Source organism: Phyllostomus discolor, chromosome 9, assembly GCF_004126475.2.
Source record: "Phyllostomus discolor isolate MPI-MPIP mPhyDis1 chromosome 9, mPhyDis1.pri.v3, whole genome shotgun sequence".
Taxonomy (NCBI): domain Eukaryota; kingdom Metazoa; phylum Chordata; class Mammalia; order Chiroptera; family Phyllostomidae; genus Phyllostomus; species Phyllostomus discolor.
This window is the reverse complement of record NC_040911.2, coordinates 77,002,721-77,029,522: the sequence shown is the minus strand read 5'-3', so window position 1 is coordinate 77,029,522 and position 26,802 is coordinate 77,002,721. Positions and strand designations below refer to the sequence as shown.

The 26,802-nt window shown below is 40.5% G+C and overlaps 1 protein-coding gene across 2 annotated transcripts in view; it reads left to right on the top strand.

The window, feature by feature from the left end:
• PLCB1 (phospholipase C beta 1) overlaps positions 1-26,802 on the top strand; it is a 660,986-nt gene that overhangs the window by 489,018 nt on the left and 145,166 nt on the right. For both annotated transcript variants that reach the window (XM_028524211.2, XM_028524212.2), the window contains exons 11-13: positions 5,897-6,054; positions 19,957-20,039; positions 26,275-26,359. In XM_028524211.2, coding sequence (XP_028380012.1) covers positions 5,897-6,054; positions 19,957-20,039; positions 26,275-26,359 — 326 coding nt within the window. The remainder of the gene's footprint in view (positions 1-5,896; positions 6,055-19,956; positions 20,040-26,274; positions 26,360-26,802) is intronic.

Below are 26,802 nucleotides of genomic sequence, written 5' to 3'. Positions count from 1 at the left end.
CCACCTGGCACCATTCATTGTTATTACAACATTGTTGACTATGTTCCCTGTGCTGTACTTTACACTTCCATGACTGTTTTGTAAGTACCAGTCTACACTTCTCAACCCCTTCACCTTGATCATTCATCCCCCCATCCTCTCCTCTCTGGCAACCATTAGCCTGTTCTCTGCATCTACCAATCTGTTTCTATTTTGTTTGTTTATTTATTTTGTTCTTTAGATTCCACATGTAAGTGAAGTCATATGGTACAATATTTGTCTTTCCCTGACTTATTTGGGATACTATTACTCGTTGGCTTAAATATTAGGGAATTTATTACGTCACACAACAAGAAGTCCAGAAGCGGGGTAGTTGGATGTTGATTAAGTCGGGAATTTATTGATGTGATGGGAGACCCAGATGCTTTCCATCTTTTTGCTCCCTTATGATTTCAAGATGATGGTGCACCATCATCACCTCCCTATGAAATGAAGTCCACGTGTGGCACAGTGAAATTCCCTGTCTTGGGAGCCCTTGTAAAAGTGAGGGCCCCTCATTGCCACCTAGTAACTGTCCTTTATGCCCCATTAGATATAGCCTGGAGTTACACCACACAGAAATGCCCACATGGCCCACTAACATGGGCCACAGAAATGCTGTGGCTGGCTGAGAAGAGTTAAGATTTACACCAGGGCTAGGGAGAGGGGGATCTGAAGCACATCAGAACCTAAATAGAAAATTTGATTGGCAAGGAGAAAGAGGAAGAAGAGAAAAAAAGGGCAATCAGAAGTAAAACATTGGGGTGAGTTCAAACACCCTGGCACATAAGAACCTTCTCCTTTATTTGCACTTGCCTCCCTCACCAATGATGAAAGTAAGGAGCATGTCTCCTGTCATTTTTTATTTGAAGGATTTTGCCTCCCACAGAGGATGTACTGGGGCATGTGCACAGATGCTGATAATTAGTAAGTTATATGTTTAAAGTTGTTTCTTCCACTGCTGATAATTACTAAGTTATATGCTTAAAGTTGTTTTTCCCACCTTCCCACCTAAGCCATCTCATGGCAGTTGGATCTGTGCTGAAGATAGTTCCCTGGTCTCGCAGATGCAGTGGGCAAACCCTACAGAAAACATCAGATCACGAAACAAAGACAGACTCAGATGGAAAGCAGATGACAGCTAGTGGGGCGGGGAGGTTAGGGAGTGGAGGGGAAAAAAGAAAAGATCAGATCAGATTGATGCCCCTAGAGACAGTCAAGCTGAACACCTCCTCCGCATTTTTCTCTCAAGTGCAGGTGTGGGATCACAGGGTGGCACAAAAGTAGGTTTGTGAGTACAGGGAGCACAGAGCTTATTGTCATATTATTGTTTATTAATTATTGTCTTACTTACTGTAAAAACAACCGTAAACCTATTTTACACACTCTGAATGGCTGTCCCTGCCTTGAAAGTGAAGAGAAATAGTCCCCATTTCCATTTATTAAAGGAGACAATGTTTATTAAAGAAGGTCAATTAATAAATGCATCACATTCTTCTTACACTGAAGGTTGATAAGATGACAATAAATAATGTTAAATATAAATACAGACAATTAACCATTACCCTATGCAAGATGAGAAATTCCTCAGAAGCTTGAGTTAATAGAGGGATTATTTTCAATTTTCACGTCTCTTTGATCTGTGAATGCTGTGGTAATCTGAGACAAAGCTCAAGTGAATGTAGCCAGCTAGCCAAAATGAACGCAATCCAGTGACAAGCTGCAGAGCTATGACTTGGGGCAGTATTAGGGATTAATCTGAGATGGAGATTCAGCTCAGAAGTTCCATCATGAGCTTGGAATGTACTCCAGGGGTGTTCCAGCCAGGCAGAAATGATGTCAGATACCAATTTCAGAAATAACAAGGATTGAGTGACTCATGACATATTATTAATCCCAACCCCTGAAGTCCCCTGGCCCCCAAGCTGTATTTATTTGATCTAATCAAATGGAAATATAATGGGGGCATGGGATATAAGAATGAGGAGTTAGGAACTTTAAGAAAAAATAAACCAGCTTCGAGGCTTTAGGCAGAAATGGAGAGAATAATGGAGGATATTAATATCCATATTTGGAAAAAATCTCCATAAATGAAGGAAAACACATAGGGAACCTAATATGCATTCCAAGGAAGAGTACAATTATAGAAATATGTGAGTTTTCTCAAAATATGCTTTTTTGGGAGACTTCCATTTCTAAAGAGATTATTCATTGTAAGAATGAACAAATTCACTTTGGAGAGATTATGTTGGGTTTAGGAGTTGGACAGTAAAACAACACACACCCATATACCTCCCATTCTTTCTTTTCTTTCTTTTTTTTTTTCAGAATCCTTTCCATCTCACAAACAAAACCCTAGGCATGCAAGACATGCCTTACCATGTCTTTCAAAACGTTGATGGATCAAGATTTTAAAAGTACATTCATTTTCTTCTATTTGTTCTTTGAATGATTAAAAAAGTGCAAGTAAATTCAAACAAATGTTCCTAGAATGTGTGTTACAATGTAGCCTCCCTTTCTCCTTTTTCCTTTTATGCAGCAAAGACCATTATTACAACAAACTCTAAGGCTATTGTAAATGGCAAATTGATTATCTAGCATTAGGCATCCTCTAGATTATTTGGTCAGCATTTCTGCTTTTGCAAACACATTTGTGTGTTTAAGATGCCCTATTTTTCCAGCAGAGAAAAGTGATTATGCGAACCAACTTAATCACCTTTTCAGTGCATTTACTAGGGCTCTGTAGAACTCAAGAATGTCATTCTGCCCTGACCTGTGTTGGCTCAGTTGGTTGGGCATCGTCCCACAGAGTGGAAGGTAACCAGTTTGATTCAGGTCAGGGCACATGCCTGGGTTGGGTATGAAGACAGCCGATCAATGTTTCTCTCTCACATCAATGTTTCTCTCCCTCTTTTTCTCCCTCCCTTCCCCTCTCACTAAAAATAAATAAATAAAATGTTTAAAAAATAAAGATAATAAAAAAGAATGCAACTAGTTGGTGAAAGACAAATACCATGTGATCTCTCACCTACAACAGGAATCTTATGAACAAAACAAACTAACAAACAAAACAGAACCACAGGCATGGAAACATGGAACAGATTGAGTGACCAGAAGGGAGGGAGGAGGGGGATAATGGTGGAAAGAAGGAGAAGGAACTAGACAAAGAACATGTATGAATGACTCACAGACATGGACAATGATGTGGGAATTGACTTTGGGAGTGGAGGAAGGATGGTCAGAGAAGGGCAAGGGGGGAAATTGGGACAAGTGTGATAGAATAACAACTTTTTAAAAATCTTAAGGAAAAAAAAGAATGCATCCTTTTGTTATATGGATGATTGGGTGTTGTAACATCCATTTTTATCTGTTTGTTTCCTGTCTCTACAAGGCAGATCTTGTCCATTTCAATGTCATTTTAACAGTTTTCATCAATATGTCATCATTAAACTCTCTTTGAAAAGATGATGGAGGCTTATAGAGTATAAATCAGAGAAAATATGTAATGTGGAAAACCAAAGACTTCTATTTGTGTGTTGATAGTGGGCTTACCTTGAAAGTTATTTATTATTAGTCTTATAAAAATAATTTATCAAGAAATTAGTGCCTTCAATTTTCTTAGGTGAAACAGGAATAGCTTGGCTTCCACTCCTCTTAGGACATCTCAGGTGCTTTGATTATTACAATTCTCATCATTTCACAGAAGTGTGTCAGTTCTGACAAAGGTTTTTAATTTGGACAAAGTGTATCTATTTTTTTTCCTTTGTTGCTTATACTTTTTGTCTCTTATCTATAAAACCATTGCCTAATCCAGGTACAAAGATTTATCCCTATGTTTTCTTTTAAGAGTTTTATAGTTTTTATAAAAACTATTTAAGCATAGTTTTTATAAAAGCTTATATTTAGAAATAAGCTTACCCTGACTTGTATGACTCAGTTGTTTGGGCATCATCCCACAAAGGGAAAGGTCATTGGCTTGAATCCTCATCAGGGCATATGCCTGGGTTATTGGGTTCGGTCCCCCATCAGAGTGCATGTAAGAGGTAACTGCTCAGTGTTTCTCTCTCACATCAATTTTTCTCTCTCCCTTTCTGTCACCATCCACTCCCCTCTCTCTAAACATAAATAAAATATTTTTAAAAAGAGAAAGAAACCTAATCCGTTTTGAGTTAATTTTTTGGAATGTGATGTGAGATGGAGATCTAACTTCATCATTTTACATGTGGTCAGCCAGTTGTCCCAACACCATTTATTTAAAAAATGATTTTTTCTGTAGTGTTTCATCTGGGCACTCTCGTTATAAGTCAATTGACCATAAACATGAGGGTTTATTTTTGGACTCTCAATTCTATTCCAGTGTTCCATATGACTATCCTTATGCCAGTACACTGTCTTGATTATTGTATCTTTGTAGTTAAGTTTTGAAATTGGGAAGTGTGAGTCCTACAACTTTGTTCTTATTTTTTTAAGATTGTTTTGGCTATTCTGAGTCCTTTTCATTTTCATACTATTTTTGGATCAGCTTGCCAATTTGTGCCAAAAAGACAGCTAGGATTTTCATAGAAATGGTCAACAGAAAGTACAGAAGACACTTCTGGCAGCCAAAAGAGAGTTTTATTCATACATGGCTTACAGGAAGACATAGCCTTCAGCATAGACCAAAAGTCTTCCTATTCTAAAGAGGAAGAAGAGGCCATAGCCTTTAAGGGCAGTAGCACAGAGAGCTGATCTTTAACAGGATTGGTTGGGACAAGCATTAAAATTGTAAGTATGTGCAAGCAGGAAGGAGGTTGGTTGGGGGTATAGGGTATCTTCAGTTTCTGGTTACTCATAGTCAGTGGGTAAAGTTATGAGATATGGCCAAGATTGGAGTCACAAGGTATGGTCAGCAGGAGTGAGGTCACTAGGCATGGACCAATGCCTTAGGTTCCCTTTGAGTCTTCAAAATAAACTGACAAAACAAGTCTTGAGATTAAACTGACAATGCAGGAAATGCGGTTCCCCATGTAAACAGTCAGTTCAAAGTACAAAACTGTTTAGTGACTCAAGCAGGTCCAGAGATCAAATTGCAGGAAGGTCTAGATATTTGGTCACAAAATTATGATATTAGAATCCCCAGAATTGAACTTTAAGTCAATTTGGAGAGTAGTACTATCTTAACAATATTAAGTCTTCCACTCCATGAACATGGGATGCCTTTTACATATTTAGATTGTGTTTAATTTTTTAACAATGTTTTATAATTATTCAAGTATAAGTTTTTCACCTCTTTTGGCAAATTTAAATTTATTTCTATAAAAGGGCACTTTTGAAAAGAAAATATTTAGCTTTTCTAAGCATGTGTGCCTTGGACAAACATGACAGAGGAGTTGACTTATACAATAAAATAACCTGTCAACAGTATGCCCTCAGAATTAAAAGACTGAGTACTGAAGATATAATCCTGGGTATTCCATTTACCAGCTTCAGAAACTTGAGTAAATGAACTCCTCAATGCCATTTTCATTATCTGAAAATAAACTTGTTAAAGGTAGTTATCCCAAGAGATTTTTGTGAAAATTAAGCACAGTGATACATGTTGGGTTCAAAGAACTATAATTGGCTCACGTAAGCAGTTAATGAAGTTCAGTTATTGTTATGGTAGCAGTGCTTTCTTTCTTACATTCCCTCTTCCCCCAAACCATTGCTAGGGAGTCACAATTGCATTAACGATAACCTCACTACCTTTTGGGTAGTGAGGCAGAAAAACGGCTGAGCACAACTAGTCAATCTCTTAAATACCTTGTTTTCCCATTGTTGTGTAGAGCATTTCTAGGAAGCCACCAATGTCTTCCTCACTTCATGGGACTCTGGGCTTCATTTTGTTGGTGTTTTACAGCTGGCCAGCTGGCTGGAAACTCCTCCGTTGAGATGTATCGTCAGGTACTCCTGTCTGGTTGTCGCTGTGTAGAGCTGGACTGCTGGAAAGGACGGACTGCAGAAGAGGAACCAGTCATCACCCATGGGTTCACCATGACAACTGAAATATCCTTCAAGGTAGAGTGTATGAATGTTGCTGAGAGAGGGAACTGGGGATGTAACTCCTACTATGGAAGAAAGTCCCAGTGGTTATAATTAGGTTCACAAGCCATTAATCATCTTTACCATTTCAGAGGCTAAAGTTCAGCTGTTTATTCATGGGTAATTGGCATCAGGTGAACTGATTTATAGTTACCAAATCTAAACAAACTGTCCTATGAAAGTCAATGCCAATTTATTTTCTATTTAGCACTCATTCTTTTTTTCTTGCATTTTATCATTGTGAAATATAACATAAATAATACATAACAAAAAATACATGCAACTTGTACAGTTTAATGAATGGGTATAAAGTTTTCACCCATGTAACCACCACCTAAGTTAAGAAATAGGAACTTTCATACCAGAACCACCTTACGTAGCCATTTCAATCAGAATGACCTCCTTACCCCCAGAATAGACTACTTTCCTGACCAATATAATGATGACCCTTTTTTCTTAAGAGCTAGCTTAAGAAAAAGGGGCCATTACTAGCCTACGTACAGCCCTGAACAATGTAGTTTTACCAATGTTTAAACATGATATAAATGAACTCTAATATGCATTATTTGGGGGGAGGTTGCTTTTTTCACTCCGTCATCGGGACATTCATCAATATTATTGTATGTATTCCTAGCTGTTTGCTTTCTAGATGATGATAATGACTATTGATAATTATCATATAACGTTTCATCCTGTGATGCTAGAATGGAATGTGCCAGCTTTTGGTACATTGATACCTAGGGGTCAAAGACCCCTGGGAACACACCTGCAGTCAAAGTTGGGTTTATTGGCTTATGTAACCAGAGAGCACATGTATCATGGGAACTGTGGTTGTCTCAGTAAAAGCATTAAGAAGACTCACAGGATTTCGACATGCATTAGGTGGAAGGAACCAGAAGCAGGGTTTTTCTGTGGATTGGGTGCTGTCAAGAAGCAGAAATAATGTTATGATTAGGTATTTTAATAAAGCTGTCTAGGAGGCAAGATTAAACAGTAACTTATAAGAATATCAACCATTCTTATTAGCCAGGAATGGTCATCTCCCTTCTCTTTCCATTTATGGCTCCATTCTGTACCATAAGGAGCCCCACATTTGTGTATTTGGACACCCAAGCCCAAATATCCAAGTTCTGTTCATACCTCCTGCAAAGAGCTATCCTTAGGAGCATAGGGCCATTTGAGTGAGGACATCTGGGGTTCTAGGAAACTAGAAAATGACCTAGAAAGGGGATATGTAGACTTTACATGCTTTCTTATATGAATTAGATTTCTCACCTCTTTGGAAGGGAATTGACAGAGAAGGACCCGAAGATAACCTTTAGAGCATAGGTCTCATGGTATGAGGTCCATTACCTGGATTGCCTGGTTCTCAGGGCAGAATTGCCTCTGGGTTGCTAACTCTTGCCTTAAGCAACCAAAAAACAGTACCCAAGTGTTTGGGTAACTAAGGTAGAGTGGGGACAGGCAGTTGAAAATGGGGAGGTCAGAATGTTGAACAGTCAAAATACTGGATGAATTAGATGTTAATATCACCAAGATTGGTGACAAAGCTTTGGATGATGAAGAAGACAGTGAACCACGTGCCAAAGTATTTGCTGAGATGGGGGGTTAGTAGATGGCAGATATGAGGAAGTGGTAAAAGCTAGTTTGGGTGCTTCATGAGAACTGGATTTTGTGTTGTTTTAAAGTAAGATTGAAAAGTAATATTTCAGAAGTAGTGTAATTGAGCAAACTGTGGCCCATGCAGGTAGTGCCTTGATGTATGACCGAACAATTAGTGTTGGAAAAAAACATGTTTTTATTTGCAGGGGTGAAACCTTGTGCTGGGGGGCTGGGATGGGGGGCGGCAGGCTGGGAGCACTTCAGCTCAGAGCCCTGTTCTCTCATGCGACCCAGTACTTCCCTTGCTCCCTACCAGGATATAAACCAAAAACAAGCCCAGCAGTTCCACATACCCCCATATCCTTATTTTAACCTGGATGCACAAACACTTCTCCAGTCCCTCTGAAAAGTGCACTTGTGTACTTCAAAGTCTCCATCTTATTGCAGCAGCTTTTTCCTTTATGATTGGGGTGTGTTGTCCTTAACCTCCATAGAAGAGTCCAGGAAAACATGTGCCATGTTGCACTGGAGCCTGGAAAGGCACAAGTCCCAAGAAAGTGGCCTCTTCATAAGTCCCAAGCCCCAGGAGTCCAGGTAGAGTGTGGGTTCATGAGGCAGCAGGTCAGTGTCTCACATGGCAGAGTCGCAGAGTCCTTGGTGGCTTTGGAGTCAGCTAGAGTAAGCATGATTAGAGCAGCAGCATGCCTTCTTCCTCACAACACCAGGCTGCATGACAGAATTCTGACTATAAACAACATGGCTGCTGCATTATCACAGGCAGTGTGGCTGACTCCTTCATTACAAACTGAAGGCCACATGGCTGAATTCTGTTCTGGCTCATGGCTTCTTCCTTATGGCTACTCCTCCTCCTTTCTTTTGTTTACTTTGCCCACGTGACTCACCCCCATGGCAGACCAGCTCTTTTATAAACAGACTAGATGCTACATCATGTCTCTCCTACCTCATGGCTGCCCACCCTTCTTTTAAGACTCAGAGTTTCCTGCGTGACCTTCTATGTGGCTTCTTCCACAACAAACTACATTTGCCAGTTCCCCATATCTTCTGCCTTCTCTTGGCTGCCATCTTCAGTAAGGGCAAGAGTGACTCAGTGACACATGGGCCTCTGCCTTTCTGCCTGTCATGCAGGCACTGTACAAACCCCCAGCTACATCATGAGTCCCTGAATACTCCAGAAGTCATGTACACCTTTGCCCAGGGCAGTAGCACAGCTATTATCCAGCTACCAACTTGTCATAGTTGTGGAAGTATCTTAAGTGCCATATTGTTCCACTTCCCCTCCCTCCAACCAAGGACTATGGGGTTGTTTTTTTTTAGGACCCCCGCCCCTTGGTTTGCACACCGTTTCAGTAGCATAAGTAACAACAAATTCCCAATTTTGGGCTTTTAGGCCAGGGGTACTTGCGATGTGATAAAATAAACAGCTATCACTTGAGAGAACAGCAAAAAAGATCAAAGATTGTTAAGGAACAGCCAGGTTTCAGATGAGGTAAATGGAGGTCCTGACCAAGGGTACTAAGTTTGACAGCAATAAAAATATGTTTGGAAATAATATCACTATCACCTTAAAATATGTTTGGTGTGTTGTATTTAGGAAATCTCACTTTTCATGATTTCTTAAACTCGAGCTATAATATAATAGAGAAAAATAGCAACCTTTGCTAAATTTTACAACAGAGTTTAATATGGGATTGACCTTAATTCTGATCAAAAGCTTCAAAAGTTGCTTCTGCTCTGGAGACTGAGCACTGTTAAGGTCTTTTGGTTTTCTTTAATGAAAAATCAATATTTTTTGTTTTGTTTTTATAGTCTTCCACTTCCTAGCTTCTGACATTTTGCTTTGCCAGGCATCTAAGACCCCACCCCTAGTCTGGTTGGACTCTTTAAGAAAAAGTGGGGGACAGAGGCCCCTGGTGTGAGGTGAATGCAACTTGGGCCCATCCATCTGCTCATGGATGGAGATAACCCTGATGGAACCGTTTCTGAGCTAAGGGCCTGAGGACCCTGTGCCTGGATCCACTGCCAGGAAAGCCCTTGCCCACTGTCCCTTCATGTGAGTTCACTTTTTTCTATTAAGGGAATTATAGTTTCTTAAAAATTTATAATCCTCAAGGTCCTTTGGATCTCTTCTAAGGCATATTTATTTCATGTGGAGCATTAACAAAAAGACCTCAGCCATCAGGTTAGCTTAGAGTGACTTCCTTTTGCATTTGACCATACAAGTGATTCTTCAATCTCATCTGGAACCCCAGATTGAATGTCTACTCCTGAGCTTCAGAAGCACAACTTGTCAACTACATCCACACACTTGCTGAAAGATTGAGGGATTAAAAGACTAAATCTAGCCCAGAATACTGCTTCCTCTCTCTCTCTGCTGGAGTTTGGGATATGTGGTGAACAAAGAGATTAGCAGATCCATCTCCCCTGATGGTTGGTTGGTCCAGCCGTGCTTCCTACTGATGTGTGTTTTGAGGATAGATCATTCTTGCAGAGATATGGTGGTAGTGATGGGCAATGATGAGTGCCAAGTATAGAAATGCCAGCCTGTTTTGTAGACAAATAGAGCAAGAATTCTCTACACCAGGACTAGGACAAGGGTGAGGCAAGTGAGGCACCTCGCATGCAAAAATTGAGGAGGTGCTTGCTCTCAGTGTCAAATGCAGATCTGACACCTGAGAATGTGTACAGGGACTTTGTATGAAAGGTAAGAGGAGAAATTGGGGACAAGGCCCCATGTCATCTATCCCCCCTCACTCACTCAGCTACAACTTCACTGGCCTTCTTGCTTGCTGTTCCTTGATAGCTTTTGTGCAGATTGTTCCCACTGCCTGGAATGCTCTTCCTGCAGGTATCTGCATGGGTCACCTCTTACCTCCTTGAAGCCTTTCTCAAACAACACCTTCTCAGTGGGGCTACTGGGACCAGCCACCATGCCAACTCTCACACTCTGGATACAAACCCTACTACTTCTTTATTTTTTTCTTTAACCTAACATCTATTTTTGTTTAAAGATTTTATTTATTTATTTTTAGAGAGAGGAGAAGGGAGGGGAAAAGAGAGGGAGAAAAACATCAATGTGTGGTTGCCTCTCGCATACCCCCTACTGGGCACCTGACCTGCACCCCAGACATGTGCCCTGACTGGGAATTGAACCCGTGACCTTTTGGTTCACAGGCTGGCACTCAATCCACTGAGCCACACCAGACAAGGCTCTGTTTTTTCTACTTACCAGCTGGCACTTCTCACCTGGTACCACTCTGTTTAATTTACTTAATTATTATGTTCCTTATTTACTGTCTGTCATCTTCTACCAGCATGCAGGCTCCACAAAGACAGGGATCTTTGTTTTGTTCCCTCCTCTGTGCCAAGTACTTGGAAAAGAATCTGGCATTTAGTAGGTACTCAATAAATGTGTGTTTTTTTAAATAAATTTTTCCATTCCAAAAAAAATAAACCAACTACAGCATAGCTTTCATTTTCAGTCTTTCTTGCCCTTGTTTATCAGATGAATGGATTTTGTCTTTCTCTATTTCCACATGTGAAATTCCATGTAAAATAGAAGGTCTGGCACAAATAATGCCCCCCATTTTATTACAAAATCATAAGCATGTAATTCTGTACCATACTAATACCCCACTCAAGCAAACCCTATAATATTTTAGGTGAAATATTCAAATTGAAACTATAAATTGTTACACCTGTGTTATTACCCTACCAACCACACTCAAGCAGATTTTACTTCTGCCAGACCCTGCATATTGAGAGTAAAAATATTCTCCCAATATCTGGCAGTTTGGCCTACCCTATATATTTGGACTTGACCTTCACAGGCTAATTAGACTATACTGTACAGCCATAGCATGTTTTATAGCAGGAAAATAAACTGACTGTAGAAGTTTGTCATTTTTATGTCATACAGTTTATCTGTTCTCAGCCTATGTAATCAGGAACTTCTGGGCAATATATCCCGAAAAGTGAAAGTTCCTATTGGCAGTTACCTACTATTTATTGTATGGGCCAAAATAAAAGTTTATGTTCTGGGAAAGGGGACAGACTGTAATTCAGTTTCTTTCTGGAGAGCTTTTTATTTTGCACTATAGATTTATTTATTATTTACCCCATATATCTGTCCTTCTGTTTCTTTGCCTCATTGCCTTAGCCTTTGATGGTCATGACATAGTAATTTGCCACTTGGTCTTCATTCTCTCTGCTCCCTCTCAGTCCCCTTCCTCCCCACAGGGGATACCCATCCATCTGTCCCATTCCCAAGCTGCTCCTTCTTCTCCCCCCTCAGGCAGCTACTCTGTAACCAGCAATTGGACAAGATGAGAAAAATGGGTAATGTGATAACATATATGATGAAACTATATTAAATTTGAGTGTGTGCTTAAATGGAGCATTTCTGAAAATAAAGCTTCATTCACTGGGAGAAATAATAACTTAGGATGCAATTTAACTGCTACATAAATGCTCACATAAAATGGATATCAAATACACCCTGCTGTTGCCTGTCAAGGATAAAGGATTTCAAGGGCAGTTTTTCCCACCGGAGTTTAGTAATTGAGCCATATGGTTTATAGATTATTGAACCCAGTGTTAGCACTCTCTGAAAAATGGTTTTGGCTTAATAGGGAGCAATTGCACAGTAAGGCACTTTCACATTCCTGTGTCCACTGATGATAGCTTATATAAAGAACAAAACTTTAAAACTGTAACTATTTTTCTTATCCTGAGTGATCTCGTGCACTATGCAAAGTATCTCAAAGGCATAAAAAAAGTCCTACAATGGAACTTCTGGAGTTTTCAGTTGCTCCCAGTTAAAATTATTAGATGAAATTCAGTAAATGTTTTTTTGTTGTTGTTTTAAAAGTTCATACTGGTTTCCTAAGCTGGTGGCTAAGGTTATGTTAGAGACGGGAAAGATGGCAGAGGGAGAGGATGGGAGGAAAAGAGAGAAAGGAAACCATGGGAGCTATGAGTGCAGCTCTGGAGCTGACGCCAGGGTTCCAATAGCCCTCTCATTGACTGGAGAAGCAGCTGGACAGGTCCAAGCCTCTTCCTTGTGAGCAAACTGGAGATGATGACAGTGCTTACCTGTTAGGGTTGCAGTCAGCATTCAAGGATGCTACCTCGCATGTGGACATTGCTGAGAAGAGTGCATGGCTTGCCATGACTGCTCTATAAATGTTAGCTACTGATATTATAATTGAAATTTAAGAAGTCACACTTTAGCTTTCTTTCTACAAATATAATGGTTGTGGTATTATTTGTGCAAGGAGCTATTAAGTTAGGCTGAGGACAGGAGTTGAATTAAGTCATTTATAGAGGTTCTGTGTACCCTCCACACACAATACCTGACACCCACCCCATCTTTAGGAAAAGGTCAGAAAACCAGAATAGATGGCAAATTAAACATAGCCCTGCCTTGGTGAGAGACCCCATGGGAGCTGATAAGGGGATGGCACATGAGCTTGGAGGATCCACTGCAAACATGAATCCTAGGTTAAGTGCACAAGACTAGAAGTACACAACATCAGAGGCGGGGAAAGAGAGAAGTAGGAGACACAAGGTAGGAAGGTCTAGGAACCGCAGGCCCAGCTGCAGTTCAGGCCACATCAGCATCTCTACTGTGGGGAGAGAACCGACCCAAAGTGCTAGGAAGACAGAGAGGCATGGATTCCCTACAAGTCTGAGTGCAGTCCCAGAAAAACACTCACACTTTATTGGGCAAAGATAAAGAAAAAGGCCCTTGGTGAAACAACCACTTCCTAAGGAAGAGAGTGCAGGGTTCTCACTGGTCTTCAGGCCTGACTCTTAATTGGGTTGAGTCTACAATCAAGCTTCATTATTAGAAGCAGCTGAATCAGTTCTGAAACAGCCAAGGACAATAATCATTATCAGAAAAGTATCAAAATCTAATTATACTTTTCTTATATTTGCATTTGAAAGACTTTTAATTTTTTTGGACTTTACTATATTTTATTTTTTTTATTTTTCATTGTTGTTCAATTACAGTTGTCCCCATTTTCCCCCATTACTCCCCCACCCACCCCATCCCCACCTCCCCTACATTCAACCCCCACCCCCCATTGTCTTTGTCCATGGGCCCTTTATACATGTTCCTTGATGACTCTTCCCTTTCTTTCCTGTTATCCTCCTCCACCCCCTCTGGTTACTGTCAGTTTGTTCTTTATTTCCATGTCTCTGGTTCTATTTTGCTGGTTTGTTGAGGTTGATTTTTTTTTTCAATGTAAGACTCAACCTTGAATGGAAATTTCAGCCAGGAAAGTGATAAAGTTAACCAGGCCATTGCATATGGACTCATGATTCAAGCTTATATAATGCAAAATTACATTTACTTATGGTTACAATCAAGTTTTAAGCTTTACTTAAGGCAATGATAAAGACTAGTCCAGAGGTTGACACACTATATTCTTGAGGCCACATTCAGCATGCCACCTGTTTTTGTAGATTGTTTTATTGAAACATAGCCATATCCATGTGTTTACTCATTATTCTGTGGCTGCTTTGAGGCTATGAAGGCAGAGTTGAATTGTTCCCACAGAAACCTTATAGACAGCAAAATCTAAAATATTACTATCTGGTCTTTTCTGGGAAAAGTCCCATAAAGTCCTTTATGACCTCTGAAATCATCAACAGAAGAATAAATAGTAGCACAAGTAGATAAATATTTTTCTTCTATTAAGAATGTTAAGCATTCATTTATTTATTTGAAATATTTAGTGAGCATCTAGAATGTATTTTAATACTTCCTAGGCCCTGAGGATAGAGCAGAGGAGAAAACTGAGTGCTTATCTTCAAGAACCCTACATTCTAGTGGGGAGAAGTAGACCAATATAAACACACAATATAGCACATGGAGATATGCCCTTTAAGGCAATATAGTAAGTACTGAAGGGAAAGAGGGGCTGCAGGTGTGCCATTTTCAACAGGGTGGTGGGAGAAAAACTTGCATTATGTGACATTTGAGCAGAGACCACTCCCAAGCCCATTATGGAAGTAAGCTTTGCTTTCAGATAAGAGTATTCCTGACAAAAGCAACAAAGATAAACAAAAATGAGAGAGATGAGTGAAGAGATTAAATCTTGCTTGGTGTATTCAAAGAAAAATGAGAGAAGATCAGTAGGCTCTGGTCTACTGATCTTCAACGTGACCAGGAAAAGGAAATGAATTTACAGGGAGAGCACATGCCATATATGATAAGGAATTTGGATTTCTCTGTTACATGGAAGGCTAATGAAAACAGTTTACTCCAAGGTAGTGAACTCATCTGATTCATGTTTAGGAGCAATCACTCTGGCTGTGGTATGTAGTATAGGGGGCAAACAAGGAAGCCAGGAATGCAGTTAAAAAGCTCTATTGGTCAGCCTCTATTGAGTTTTGCTGCAATAACAAGAAACTCCAGAATCTTGGTGATTTAGAACCACAAAGCTTTATTTCTCTTTTGGGTTGGATGTTGACTGTTGCTCTTATTGATGTTGCCTTCAATCCGCATAGAAAGAATAGCCCCAGTTTGTAACATCACAGGACTCATTGCAGGGAAAAGAGAACTACATGGTGGCTCTTGAAGACTGCTCAGCGGCAGAACATGTCACCTGCACACATATTTCATTGACCAAAACACACACATGCCATGCCTGTTATCAAGAGATGTCACTGGAAGGGGAATGTGGGAATGATGATAAAATCTACTGCAGTAGTTAATGCAAAAATTTTTGGTAGAGGTGCTGAGATATGGCTATATTCTGAATATATTTTGGAGAGGATTGCTGATGAATCAAAAGATATGAGAGAAACAGACATCAAGAACAGCTCTAATGTGTTTTATCTTTAAACAGGGCCAAACTTACAAAATACAAAATCTAGGCCCCTGCTCTTGACACTTACCATGCATTTCCTTTATACCTACTCTCAATTCTTTTGAGGGCTCTGGTTTTAGGTGGTTAAGCTCATTAGCTGGAGGAGAAATACTGCAAAGGTTAAGAGCATAAACTCTAGAGTCAAACTTTTCTGGGGTTTCCTGGATTCTCCTCTCTGTGAACCTGGGCTAATTGGTGAATATCTTGAGCCTCCATTTTATAATCTTTAAATAGTGGCTACTATTTTTCTTATAATATGTTTATAGCATGAGATATGTGTCTGGAACATAATAAATGCTCATTTAATAGTACCTCTTTTTAAAAATACATATTTTATTGATTATGCTATTACAGTTGTCCTATTTTTTTCACCTCTTTTACCCCTCTTTGCTGTACCTCCCCCCCCACCATCATTCCCGAACCTTAGTTCATGTCCATGTGTAATATATATAAGTTGTTTGGCTTTTCTATTTCCCATACTATTCTTAACCTCCCCCTGTCTATTTTGTACCTACTATTTATGCTTCTTATTTATGCTTCCCTGTACCTTTTCCTCCATTCTCTCCCCTTATCCTCCCCCACTGATAACCCTCCATGTGATCTCCATTTCTGTGGTTCTGTTCCTGTTCTAGTTGTTTGCTTAGTTCATTTTTGTTTTTGTTCTTTTAAGTTCAGTTGTTGATACTTGTGAATTTGTTGTTATTACTGTTCATATTTTTTCTTTTCTTTTTCTTAATAAGTCCCTTTAACATTTCATATAATAAGGGCTTGGTGATGATGAACTCCTTGAATTTGACCTTATCTGGGAAGCACTTTATCTGCCCTTCCATTCTAAATGAATGCTTTGCTGGATAAAGTAATCTTGGATGTAGGTCCTTGCCTTTCATGACTTGGAATACTTCTTTCCATCCCCTTCTTGCCTGCAAATTTCTTTTGAGAAATCGGCTGAGAGTCTGATGGGAACTCCTTTGTAGCTAACTGTCTCCTTTTCTCTTGCTGCTTTTAAAATTCTCTCCTTCTCTTTCATCTTGGGTAATGTAATTATGATGTTCCTTGGTGTGTTCCTCTTTGGGTCCAACTTCTTTGGGACTCTCTGGGCTTCCTGAACTCCCTGGAAGTCTATTTCCTTCACCAGAATGGGGAAGTTTTCCCTCATTATTTGTTCAAATAAGTTTTCAATTCCTTGCTCCTTCTTTACTCCTTCTGGCACCCCTATGATTTGGATGTTGGAATGTTTAAAGTTGTTCCATAGGCTCCTAAGCCTCTCCTCATATTTTTGAATTCTTGTTTCTTCATTCTGTTCTGATTGAATGTTTATTTCTTCCTTCTGGTCCAAACCAGAAGTCCCTGTTTCCTTCCCTTCACTGTTGATTCCCTGTACATTTTCCTTTATTTCACTTTTCATAGCCTTCACCTTTCCTCTATTTTGCAACCATACTCAGTCATTTCTGTGAGCATCCTGATCACCAGTGTTTTGAACTATGCATCTGATAGGTTGACTATCTCTTCATTGCTTAGTTGTATTTTCTTCTGGAGCTTTGGTCTACTCTTTCATTTGTGCCATATTTTTTTGTCTCAGTGCTTGTTACATAGTAAGGAGCAGATCCTTAGGTATTTGCCAGGGCAGGGCAACCCACTTCATTGTCTTGTGGCACTGTATGTGGGGGAGGGGTCCGAGAGGTACCAAAGCTACTTGCTCAGCTCTCTGCCAGTTTTCAGTCACTTCCTCTGCTACCCACAAGCAAATTGGGCCCTTCTGGTGCTGATTCCCCAGGTGGGTGGTTTTGTGTACATTTTAGGTCTGTCTAACGAACTCTTCTGTGAGGCTGGGTCTGTCCAACGAACTCTCCTGTGAGGCTGGGAGTTTCTCCTGCTGCCTCAACCCCCACAGGTTCTTTTCAGTCAGTGGTTTTGAGGTTTTATTTCCCCACACTGGAACTCTGGGTTTTGCAATCTGTCTTGCTCCCCAGTTGTTCCTCCCAGTTTATCTGCATACAAATATGGGACCACATGCTCTGCCAGCCTCGGCCCTGCCCAATCTGCCAGCTGCCACCTTGCCATAAATCCTCTTCACCCAGCTGCTCATCTCCACCCCTCCTACTGGCCTAGATGAACGTTTCTTCCATAACCTCTTGGTTGTCAGACTTTCATACAGTTCAATTTTCTGGCAGGTCTGGTTATTTTTTGTTTTTAAATTTGTTGTTGCCCTTCTTTTCGTTGTCTGAGGAGGCACAGTGTATCTACCTATGCCTCCATCTTGTCCCAGTACCTCTTGTTTATAATAGTAAGAGCTTAAAAGGTAGGCTTAGGGTGAGTGGAGAGGGAAGCAGCAGCAAAATAAGTTAACCTTAGTTGATTTGAGATTATGTGCCCATCATTAACTGGGGTCTTTACCTTCTCTTGATGCATTCTTACCACAGGCTTATGGAATGAAATCTATCACCACACTTTAGAGGTCAGTAAACCGAAGCACAGAGGTGTTAAGTGATTTTCCCCAAGGACACACCTTGGAAAACTAAGAAGTAGGACTAAAACAAAACTGGGTTTGAATCCCAGGCCTGTGTTCAAATTAATCAAATAAAGAATTTAAAATATTGGTGTAACTTACTATAGTGCACTTATTTTTGATAGCATCAACTACCATAAAAGTGAAACTGACCATGTATGAAAAGCAATCTCTGAAATCACTTCTAAGAAAAGGTGAGAGCAATTATTTTGCTTCATGTATGCACATCTTTCTTAGAGGATATATGCAAATGTAGTACAGAATTAGAAAGCTTTATTTATAGTCTGGGGCCAGGGAAATAGCTTTCTGGCTTGCATATAAAGAAAGGTAGAAAAGATAGTGGAAGGCTCAGGCATAAGGAATAAGGGTAGAAATCCTTGAGTGAAAGGAGAACATGAAAAGAATAAATGCAACTAAAAAATAAAACATTTGAGTATGTAAAATAACAGTAGTTTTGAGAGTGATGTAATTAAAAATAAATGAGATCCCACTTTAATACCAGTTCAGTAAGAAAAATATTTTGAAAAAATAATGCCAAAAGCTGGTAGATATGCCTTGAAGTCTGGTACTCTATAGACTTTTCTGGGCAATTGAAGATGGAAAGTAATTTGGAGAAACACAGGAGACTTAAAAGTATTCATATTCTTAGACTCAATAGTTCCCCTTCTGAGAATTCATTCCCCAAATAATTCAAACTACTAGGAAAAATGAAGATGTTTTTATAGAGTTATTTGAATGATAGCCCCACAACTGGGTAATGGTTAAATCAATTATGATACTGCTACTCTCTAGAATTTTATACAGATATTAAGGCTTATGACAAACACATTTTTAAAAATACAGGTTGAGAATGAAGCACTGATAGATGTTACAGCATGAAAGAATGAAACCATGCTAAATGGAAGTTGCCAGACTTAAAGACCACATATATGTGATTTCATTTGTGTGAAATTTTGGGAATAGGCGTATCTATAGAGACAGAAGGAGAATAGTGGTTGCCGAGGCCTGGGTGTGTGGGGTGGAGGTGGGGGAATGGGGAGTGACTGCTAACGGGCACATGATTTCTTTAGGGGGTGATAAAAATGTTCTAATTTAGATTGTGGTGATGGCTGCACAACTCTGAATATACCAAAAATTATGTAATTGTATACTTTAAATTGGTGAATTATATCCCAATAACAATGTTAAAAATGCAAATAGCATACTTACTATAATTAAAACTAAATTATACAAACACATGGAAAACAAACTGGAATACGGCCAAATGCCAACAGTGGTTTGGTTCAAAGGGTGAGTTTATGGGTGAAAATGTTTGCCTTCTCTTGTCTAAATTTTTAACAATATGATTAGAGTTCTTTCATTATAAAAACAAAGTAGACCCCTGGCCATGGCTCAGCTGGTTGGCTGTTGCCCAACAGAGCTAAATGTCACCAGTTCAATTCTCGGTCGGGGCACATGCCTGGGTTTCTGGTCTCATCCCAAGTAGGGGCACGTGCAAGAGGCAGCCAATGAATGTTTGTCACATCGAATGTTTCCCTCCCTTTCCTTCTCCCTCCTTGCCCCTCTCTCTAAAGATAAATAAATAAAATATTTTAAAAACGGATGTAATGAGCAAATAGAACCATTCTCCTCCACAGTTGCAGCTACCCCTCCACCAAAATTTAGTTTTTTGGTATTTTTTTTGTCTTGTTAGGTCAAGAGTCTGGAAATTTACAGTCCAGCAGCCTTTACAACCCCTTCTAGCCATTTTAGACCATTTGATGCTATTTTACAAATGAAAACAATAACTATGTTAATGGGTATAACCCCAAAGAAAAAATACACACATTAAAATTTTGACATATGGAATAATACATGTGTTCTCTTTTTTAGGAAGTGATAGAAGCAATCGCTGAGTGTGCATTTAAGACTTCACCTTTTCCAATTCTCCTTTCATTTGAGAATCATGTGGATTCGTAAGTATTTAATACACGCAAAAGGGAATCTTTTCCCAAATAGGGCATGTTTAATAATTGTTCATCTGATATAAGATTATTGGACATTACTAGTGGTGTTCTTTGTTTATATTATGTATTAGGTAGCATCTTTCCATTTGTATGTGGTGGAATTCATTCATTTAAATCTTATTCACATTAAAATAATCCAGTGGACTTGTGGAATCTACTTTCATGCCATAGTAGGATTTTTCAGCTAAGAACTCTTTTTACAATGCAATGCAACACACTTCCTTCCATAACTCATGTCTCTAATGCAGGGGCCACTTTTATAATTCTCCTCCAGTAGCTCCTTCTGTTGCATGTAAATGTATGGTCAGCATTGTCACACTAAAATGGATATTTCCACACACATTGGAGCTGGTGGAGGGACAGCTATAGATTCTATTCTGCCACTTTGCACTTATACAGGACTCAGACCAATAAATGTTCCCTCTATCTTCTTCCCATTGGTTCCCCTGTCTGTTAGAATTGGCAGGTATTTTCCTATTTCAAAATAGCCCACACTCATCACTGAGCTACACAAAGAAAAGGTACAATAGTTCTGACTTAACTGTTTTACCAGTATATTTGTTTTATGACAAAGGACCAAAAAAAAAAAAGGCACATTTATTTCAGATACTTGGGTATTAGTTTATCATATATCTATTCAATTTAAAGAGCTCCAAAATGAAAAAAAAATCTAATCTATATTGAATCAAAATTCAGGAAACTAAAAATCCCGCACTTTGAATTGACATCCTAAGACAATGTAGTAGTAACTATCATTACTCAGCTAGCACTCAGAAAGCCATCCTCACCTTCATTTCAGTGGCCTAAGCTGGTTTTCTGGGCACGCCAGCAGCACCTGTCCTAATCTGGCTCACAGGTTTCCCTCCTCACTGCAAGTCTTTTCCAGTTCACTAATCTGCCCAACTAATTTTCATACATGGTTCACTTCAGTAAATCTTAAAGAAGTTTGGTCGTGACCAAATTTCAGGTTGCATAATTTCTAAGTAGTTACGTGGGATCAGTGGTTAATGTATATGTGGTGAGATACCTTGATTTTATAGTTGTCTGTATTTCTACTTTGCCCTCAGGAAATCTATATTACATTTGCTGGCTCATGATTCTATTTCATTAGGAAAGAGTCATCCAATGAATGATGTAATAATCATTTGGTACAAAGTCTTTTCTAACACTCCTAAGGTTTGACTAAAAAGAATTAATTCTGTCTTATTGCTATTTCTCTTCTAACTGAAGGGAGCAGCATGACTTTAGTCTCTGCGTTCAGTACTTCACTTGCTGCACAGCTCTGATTTACAGCTGCCTTTCCTGAAGCATTTTCTCACCTCTGCTCATTCATGTGTAATTGGGCTGGAACAATGCTTTAGCATCTTTCTTCTGGGCACAATAGCTCCCAGACTTGATGCATTATTTCCTTTCTGGAGATATAGCTCCCAAAGTCTCAAATGTAGCACATTTATTTTCATCAAGAATTGTTTCTATGTAAATTAGAAAAAATGAGAAGCTATTTACAAAATTTATAACTGTATTCTTGATTGTCACACCTGCTTCCTTGAGCTCTCCCATAAAGTAGCCAAAGGTATCAATAACCAACACCACCACAAACCTAACACCACCAGTATTTATGTCCTGAGCAGTGCTCCAAGCATAAGCTCATGTAACTCTCACTACAAACCCAGGTGCTCCTAAGAATAAATGTTGTCATGATTATCGCTATTTGACATGTGATGAAAACTGAGTCCCAAGGAGGGTAAGTAACTTGTCCAAGGCCAGTTAGCTAAATCCTGACAGAGCTGGGGGATTCAAATCCCACCAGTCTGGCTTCAAAAATCATGCATTTGACCACTACCATCCCCCACATCTGAGCCTTGAAAACAACTGAAGATGACCACAACATCCACAAGGCAACTTGCTATAAATGTTCACATGTCTGTGGTTGTGCCCTTAATAACAGAACATTTTTTGCAGTCTTTTAACACCAATCATACGGAGAGACAAAATTGGGCATGAAAACTAAGCCTACATTGTACACAAAAGCAAAAACAATAGTGCCATAATTCTGCTCTTTCTGGTTTAAAAATGAGATATTTAGCAATTAAAAGTTCATTAATAATTCACACATACCAAAGAAAACAGGAAAACAGCCTCTGGATGCCATGCTATTTATCTCCAACCACTGAGATAATCTAAAGGCAGTGGAACATGGAAATACTGAATTCTATTGTGGGGGGAAGTTGTTTGCTCCATATTCCAGTTGTCCTTGAACTGCACATGTCAAAATCACTCAGCCACAATTCTCTCCTGGGAGGACTCTCACACACCCAAAGAAAACGGATAAGCTTTCCCTGTGCTGGTAAACCCCGTGCTCGACCTGTAGGCTACCTCTCCTCATTGCTGAACTGGGTGACAGACATCATTCATCTGCACCAGCTGCAGCACTAGGTCCCACTAAACCTAGACGGAACTTCAGCATCCTTCTCCACACAGTGACTCAGGAGCACACCCACCAAAGACATCTGAACTCTATCTGCCATCTCTGTGAACCGTGTTATTCTGCGTGCTGCTGATATAGAATGCCAGGCTCAGATCTCTGGTCCCAACTCACTTGAGCAAAAACAAAGTCACACTGGAAAAAATAAAGCCCACTGAGTTTTGTAGTTTTCTCTCCAAATATCTGAAATCATCTATTCTTGGACAACAAAGGGGAATCTGCCACTAGTGGCTGGCCACTTATCCTTATTCATCTGCTACCTAGAAGCCCATAAAATGCAGATTCCTGAGTCCTGCTCCCACTCCTGAATCCAAACTCCTAGAAATAAGACTTCAAAAAGTCCTAGTTAATTCTGATCCTCCACCAAGTTTGTGACCTGCACTTTCATAAGAAGAATTCTACACCAAAATTTAGCAAAATAACCTCTAGCCATAGTTCAGCCACAGACAATGTGAGATTTTGTACAAGATTTTTAATTTCCGTGCACTGAAGATTCCCCATCTACAGAGAAGGAAGCTGGCTTAGTTCAATGTGGAGGACTTACCCCATGAAATGGGGCACATTTCTAGGTCAGAAAACTGACCACTTTGCCAGGTGCCTACACTTTGTTAAAATACTACAGAACTTTAGTATGTCCAGATGTGTCTGCTATGATCTGAAGCTCAAAATGTATTTATGAATGTTTTTCTCTTACTTCATCTCCATGGTAGCCACTCTTGAAACTCTGAATGCTTCAGGACTTTTTTTTTTACTTGCTAATTGCAATTTCAATTTTAATGCCTTTTATTTCTGCAGTTCTGACCCACAATTAAAGCTGGCATGTTTTCCACTGACTTTTCCCATTCAGTTTGCTGTCTGTTCTGATTCATTTTCCTGTCAGGTGGGCATGTGTGCTTGCAAAGAGCATGAATTGCCTGATTACCAAATAGGACATTTTATTGCTTTCTTTGACACTTACATCTTACTGTCTCCATCGTTGTTGATTTTGAGGCAGCTTTTTAAAAGTCCAGGTCAGATGTAGACCCTTGCTCTACAGGTGCAGTCCCTCCATGGACAAGCACCATAGGCATCACAGGGAACTTGTCAGAAATGCAGAGTCTCAGGCCCCACCCCAGACTCTGACTTCAAATCAGCATTTTCTTAAGACTCCCAGTGATTTGAATGAAGTATTAGCATGCTGCTCTAAATACCACAATCTATTAACCACCTGTATCGGAATTACCTGCAGACTTGTAACAAATTCAGGTTTCGGGCCTCTACTCTCAACTCAGTGAATCGGGACTGGGGATTAAGGCCTGCCACCTGCAGCATTAACAGCGTCAGGTGACTCTTTAGAGGAATTGAATGTAAGGTTTTGCTCCAGAAAATTCCTTCTCTGTCCTAGGGGACTGCTTGACAGAGGACAGAGGTATCTGTCTATCACCTGCAATGGGACACCCAGAACATCCCTCTCCACTGGTGAGAATGTGGTTCCCAGAGAAATCCCAAAAGCAGGGCATTAGGCTGAAACCCTTTTCTCTCCAGGTCTCTGAGCAAAGGAACTTGAGGCTCCCAAGTTCCAAAACCCAAAAATATCTTCTACTTCACCACATGCTGACTTGTTTTATCACAGCAGTCTTCAAACTTCAGCATGGGTCAGAATTATCTAGAGGGCTTGTTAAGACACATACCCTGGGCCCCACTTCCAGAGAGACTCTGATTCAGAATCTGCCTTAGAGGCCTTGAATCTGTATCTCTAACCAGCCCTGGGTGCTCTTAATGCTGCTAGTTGGTGGACCACACTTGGAGTAGCAAAGCTCTGTGATATTTGATAGTTTCATTCTGCAAAAGGGAAATGGAGGGACTGGACAATTTCTTTTGTGCCACCTGGAGTGTGTGGGCCAGCACAGATGGACTTGTTTTACCTACAGCTACAGAGCTGGCTGGCTTGGTTGAGCCCCTTGGCCAGTTATGCCTGCAGCAAGAGTGTCTGAACTGAGGATGCCCAGGGTGCCCTGCCAGGTCAGCTGCATCTCTTCTTGCTCCCCAGCTTCTGATAAGTGGTACCCCTAGTGTTTTCCAGGATCGCTTTTCTGATGGCAGCTTTTCCTCTCTGAAACTGTTGAGGAATGCCACAGTATGTTCTGAGTATATTCATAATGTATCCACAGTGTATTCTCGTAAGCCATGCAGTAAAATCTCACATGGGTCAAGAAGGGCAGGCTGAGAAGTTGGGTGATTGTTATATAGGGATCTGCGAGTTCTGGGAGTCTCTCCTTTGTCTCTCTCTGCAGTTCCGAGAAAGCAGTGAACTTGAGCTCATATTAGAACCCCAGAAAACTCACTTGACCTCCAAAATATATGCCTTTTTTTTACAAAGGGGGAATATAAAGAGTGATTTTTCCCTATGGGCCACTGTAATATGATTTGAGCGCCCAAAACATCTCTTCTTCCAGGAGGGATGAGTCCATGATCCAGGCCTAACAGTCCTGGGAGAGGGAAGGAAAGTGATCACATTTATAATCAATTCAAATTGTATAAAGAAGGCTTTTGACCACCGACTTATTCTTACTTCAGTCCCAGTTCTGCTAAAATGTGTTAACCTTTTAGCACCTAGAGACAACTATTGGAAGTCAAGTTTGGCAGTCTGTAGATCAAAATCACAGTCCATAAATCCCAATGGAATTGGATACCTTTATAATGATATCTAACATTCTACAGAATGAGAAAAAACGTATTGCTTTGTAAAAGGTCAAAGGAAGCAGGAGTATTAAAAGAATACGGATGTTCCTCAGATCAGCTGTGTTTCCATCAGCAAGCTCACAAGTCCACTAGTCTGACTGCGATCATCTTACTATTGCCCCAATCTTTTATTGTTAAAAAGGCATTTGCATCCATCACTTCACTTCATCTTCTCAGCATCCACTGTCCCCTTCCAAGAACAGTTATCCTATCCATGTTATAGGTGAAGAGTGGATGAGAGAGCCTGGAGCTCAGCTCGGCAAGTGCTGCAGCTCCAGCCTTTTCTCATAGACTGGGTACCTATAGGCACACGGTTGGGCTGACACCACCTTTGCTTCCCTATTATGCACAGAGCTTTCCTTGGGGTGCTCACTGCTTTTATTATCTGTGGGCTCACTCCCAAGGGGACACCTTCTGCCTGTCTGCCCTTTTTCTTCTACATTTTGATATATTCCCCCTCTATTTCTCTCCCTCCCCTTCCCTCTCTCCTTACAAACCTCTCTGTTGACCTCCCTCACTTCCTCCCTTCTGTCTCCCACCTCCTCGTAAACCTCCTTTGCAGCACAGTTCTCTCTGTTGGTTGGACAAATTTCACCTACGAATTCACCTGAAGTCATAAACGAATTCCACCCCCAAGTGTCTTGCATTTGACTTAGAATCAGGAAATTAAGCAAAACAGACTGAGTCCCTAACTCTGGGACATTCAAGAATCCAGTGACAAGCAAATGACCTGCCTTCCCCTCCGTCTGTGTCTCTGCAGAGCAGCCTTAGGAATATCTCTCCCATCCACGAGAGTGGTGTTCAGATTCTCATAAGGTAGGGTGTAAGCAAGGGATTTTGAATGACAAAAACTAATCCTGAAGGGTAGGATGAGGGCATTACCTCTTCCTGTAATTAATGTCACAGAGTAATCCTTCCAGTCCAGCCTTTTTGAATAAGCCTCCTGGCTTTCCTTCTTTCCTCCTCGTTCCCCCCTAGCCCGAAGCAGCAAGCCAAGATGGCGGAGTACTGCCGACTGATCTTCGGGGATGCCCTTCTCATGGAGCCACTGGAAAAATACCCCGTAAGCACTTTTGATGTTTACCCCTGAAGGAACGCACATATTATTTACGATTGGAGGTAGGGGGAGACTTACATCCCTTTCCTGTTTACCTTTCTTGGGAAGATGGTGCAGTTGAAAACGGGCCCTTTGACTGGGAGGAGAGCAGCAGTGTGTGCCATGGAGGATGGGAGACAGGCGTTCTCTGCCTCTGCCCAGCCCTCCTCCTGCGCCCACACTGCCAGACGTGACCCAGTCAGGACTGCAGAATGCCCACAGTCACACTCGGCCCGCAGAGACAGCCCGAGGGGACAGCTCTGATCCCCTGCCAGAGAACCTCATCACACCCTTTTGAGAGAAATGGGTCAGCAAAATGGGACAGTGCAGGCGCCACAGTGACAACAGTGACACAGGGACATCTGGGCCTGTCCCTGTTGACTGCTCACTTCCTTGCATGTGCCTCTTGG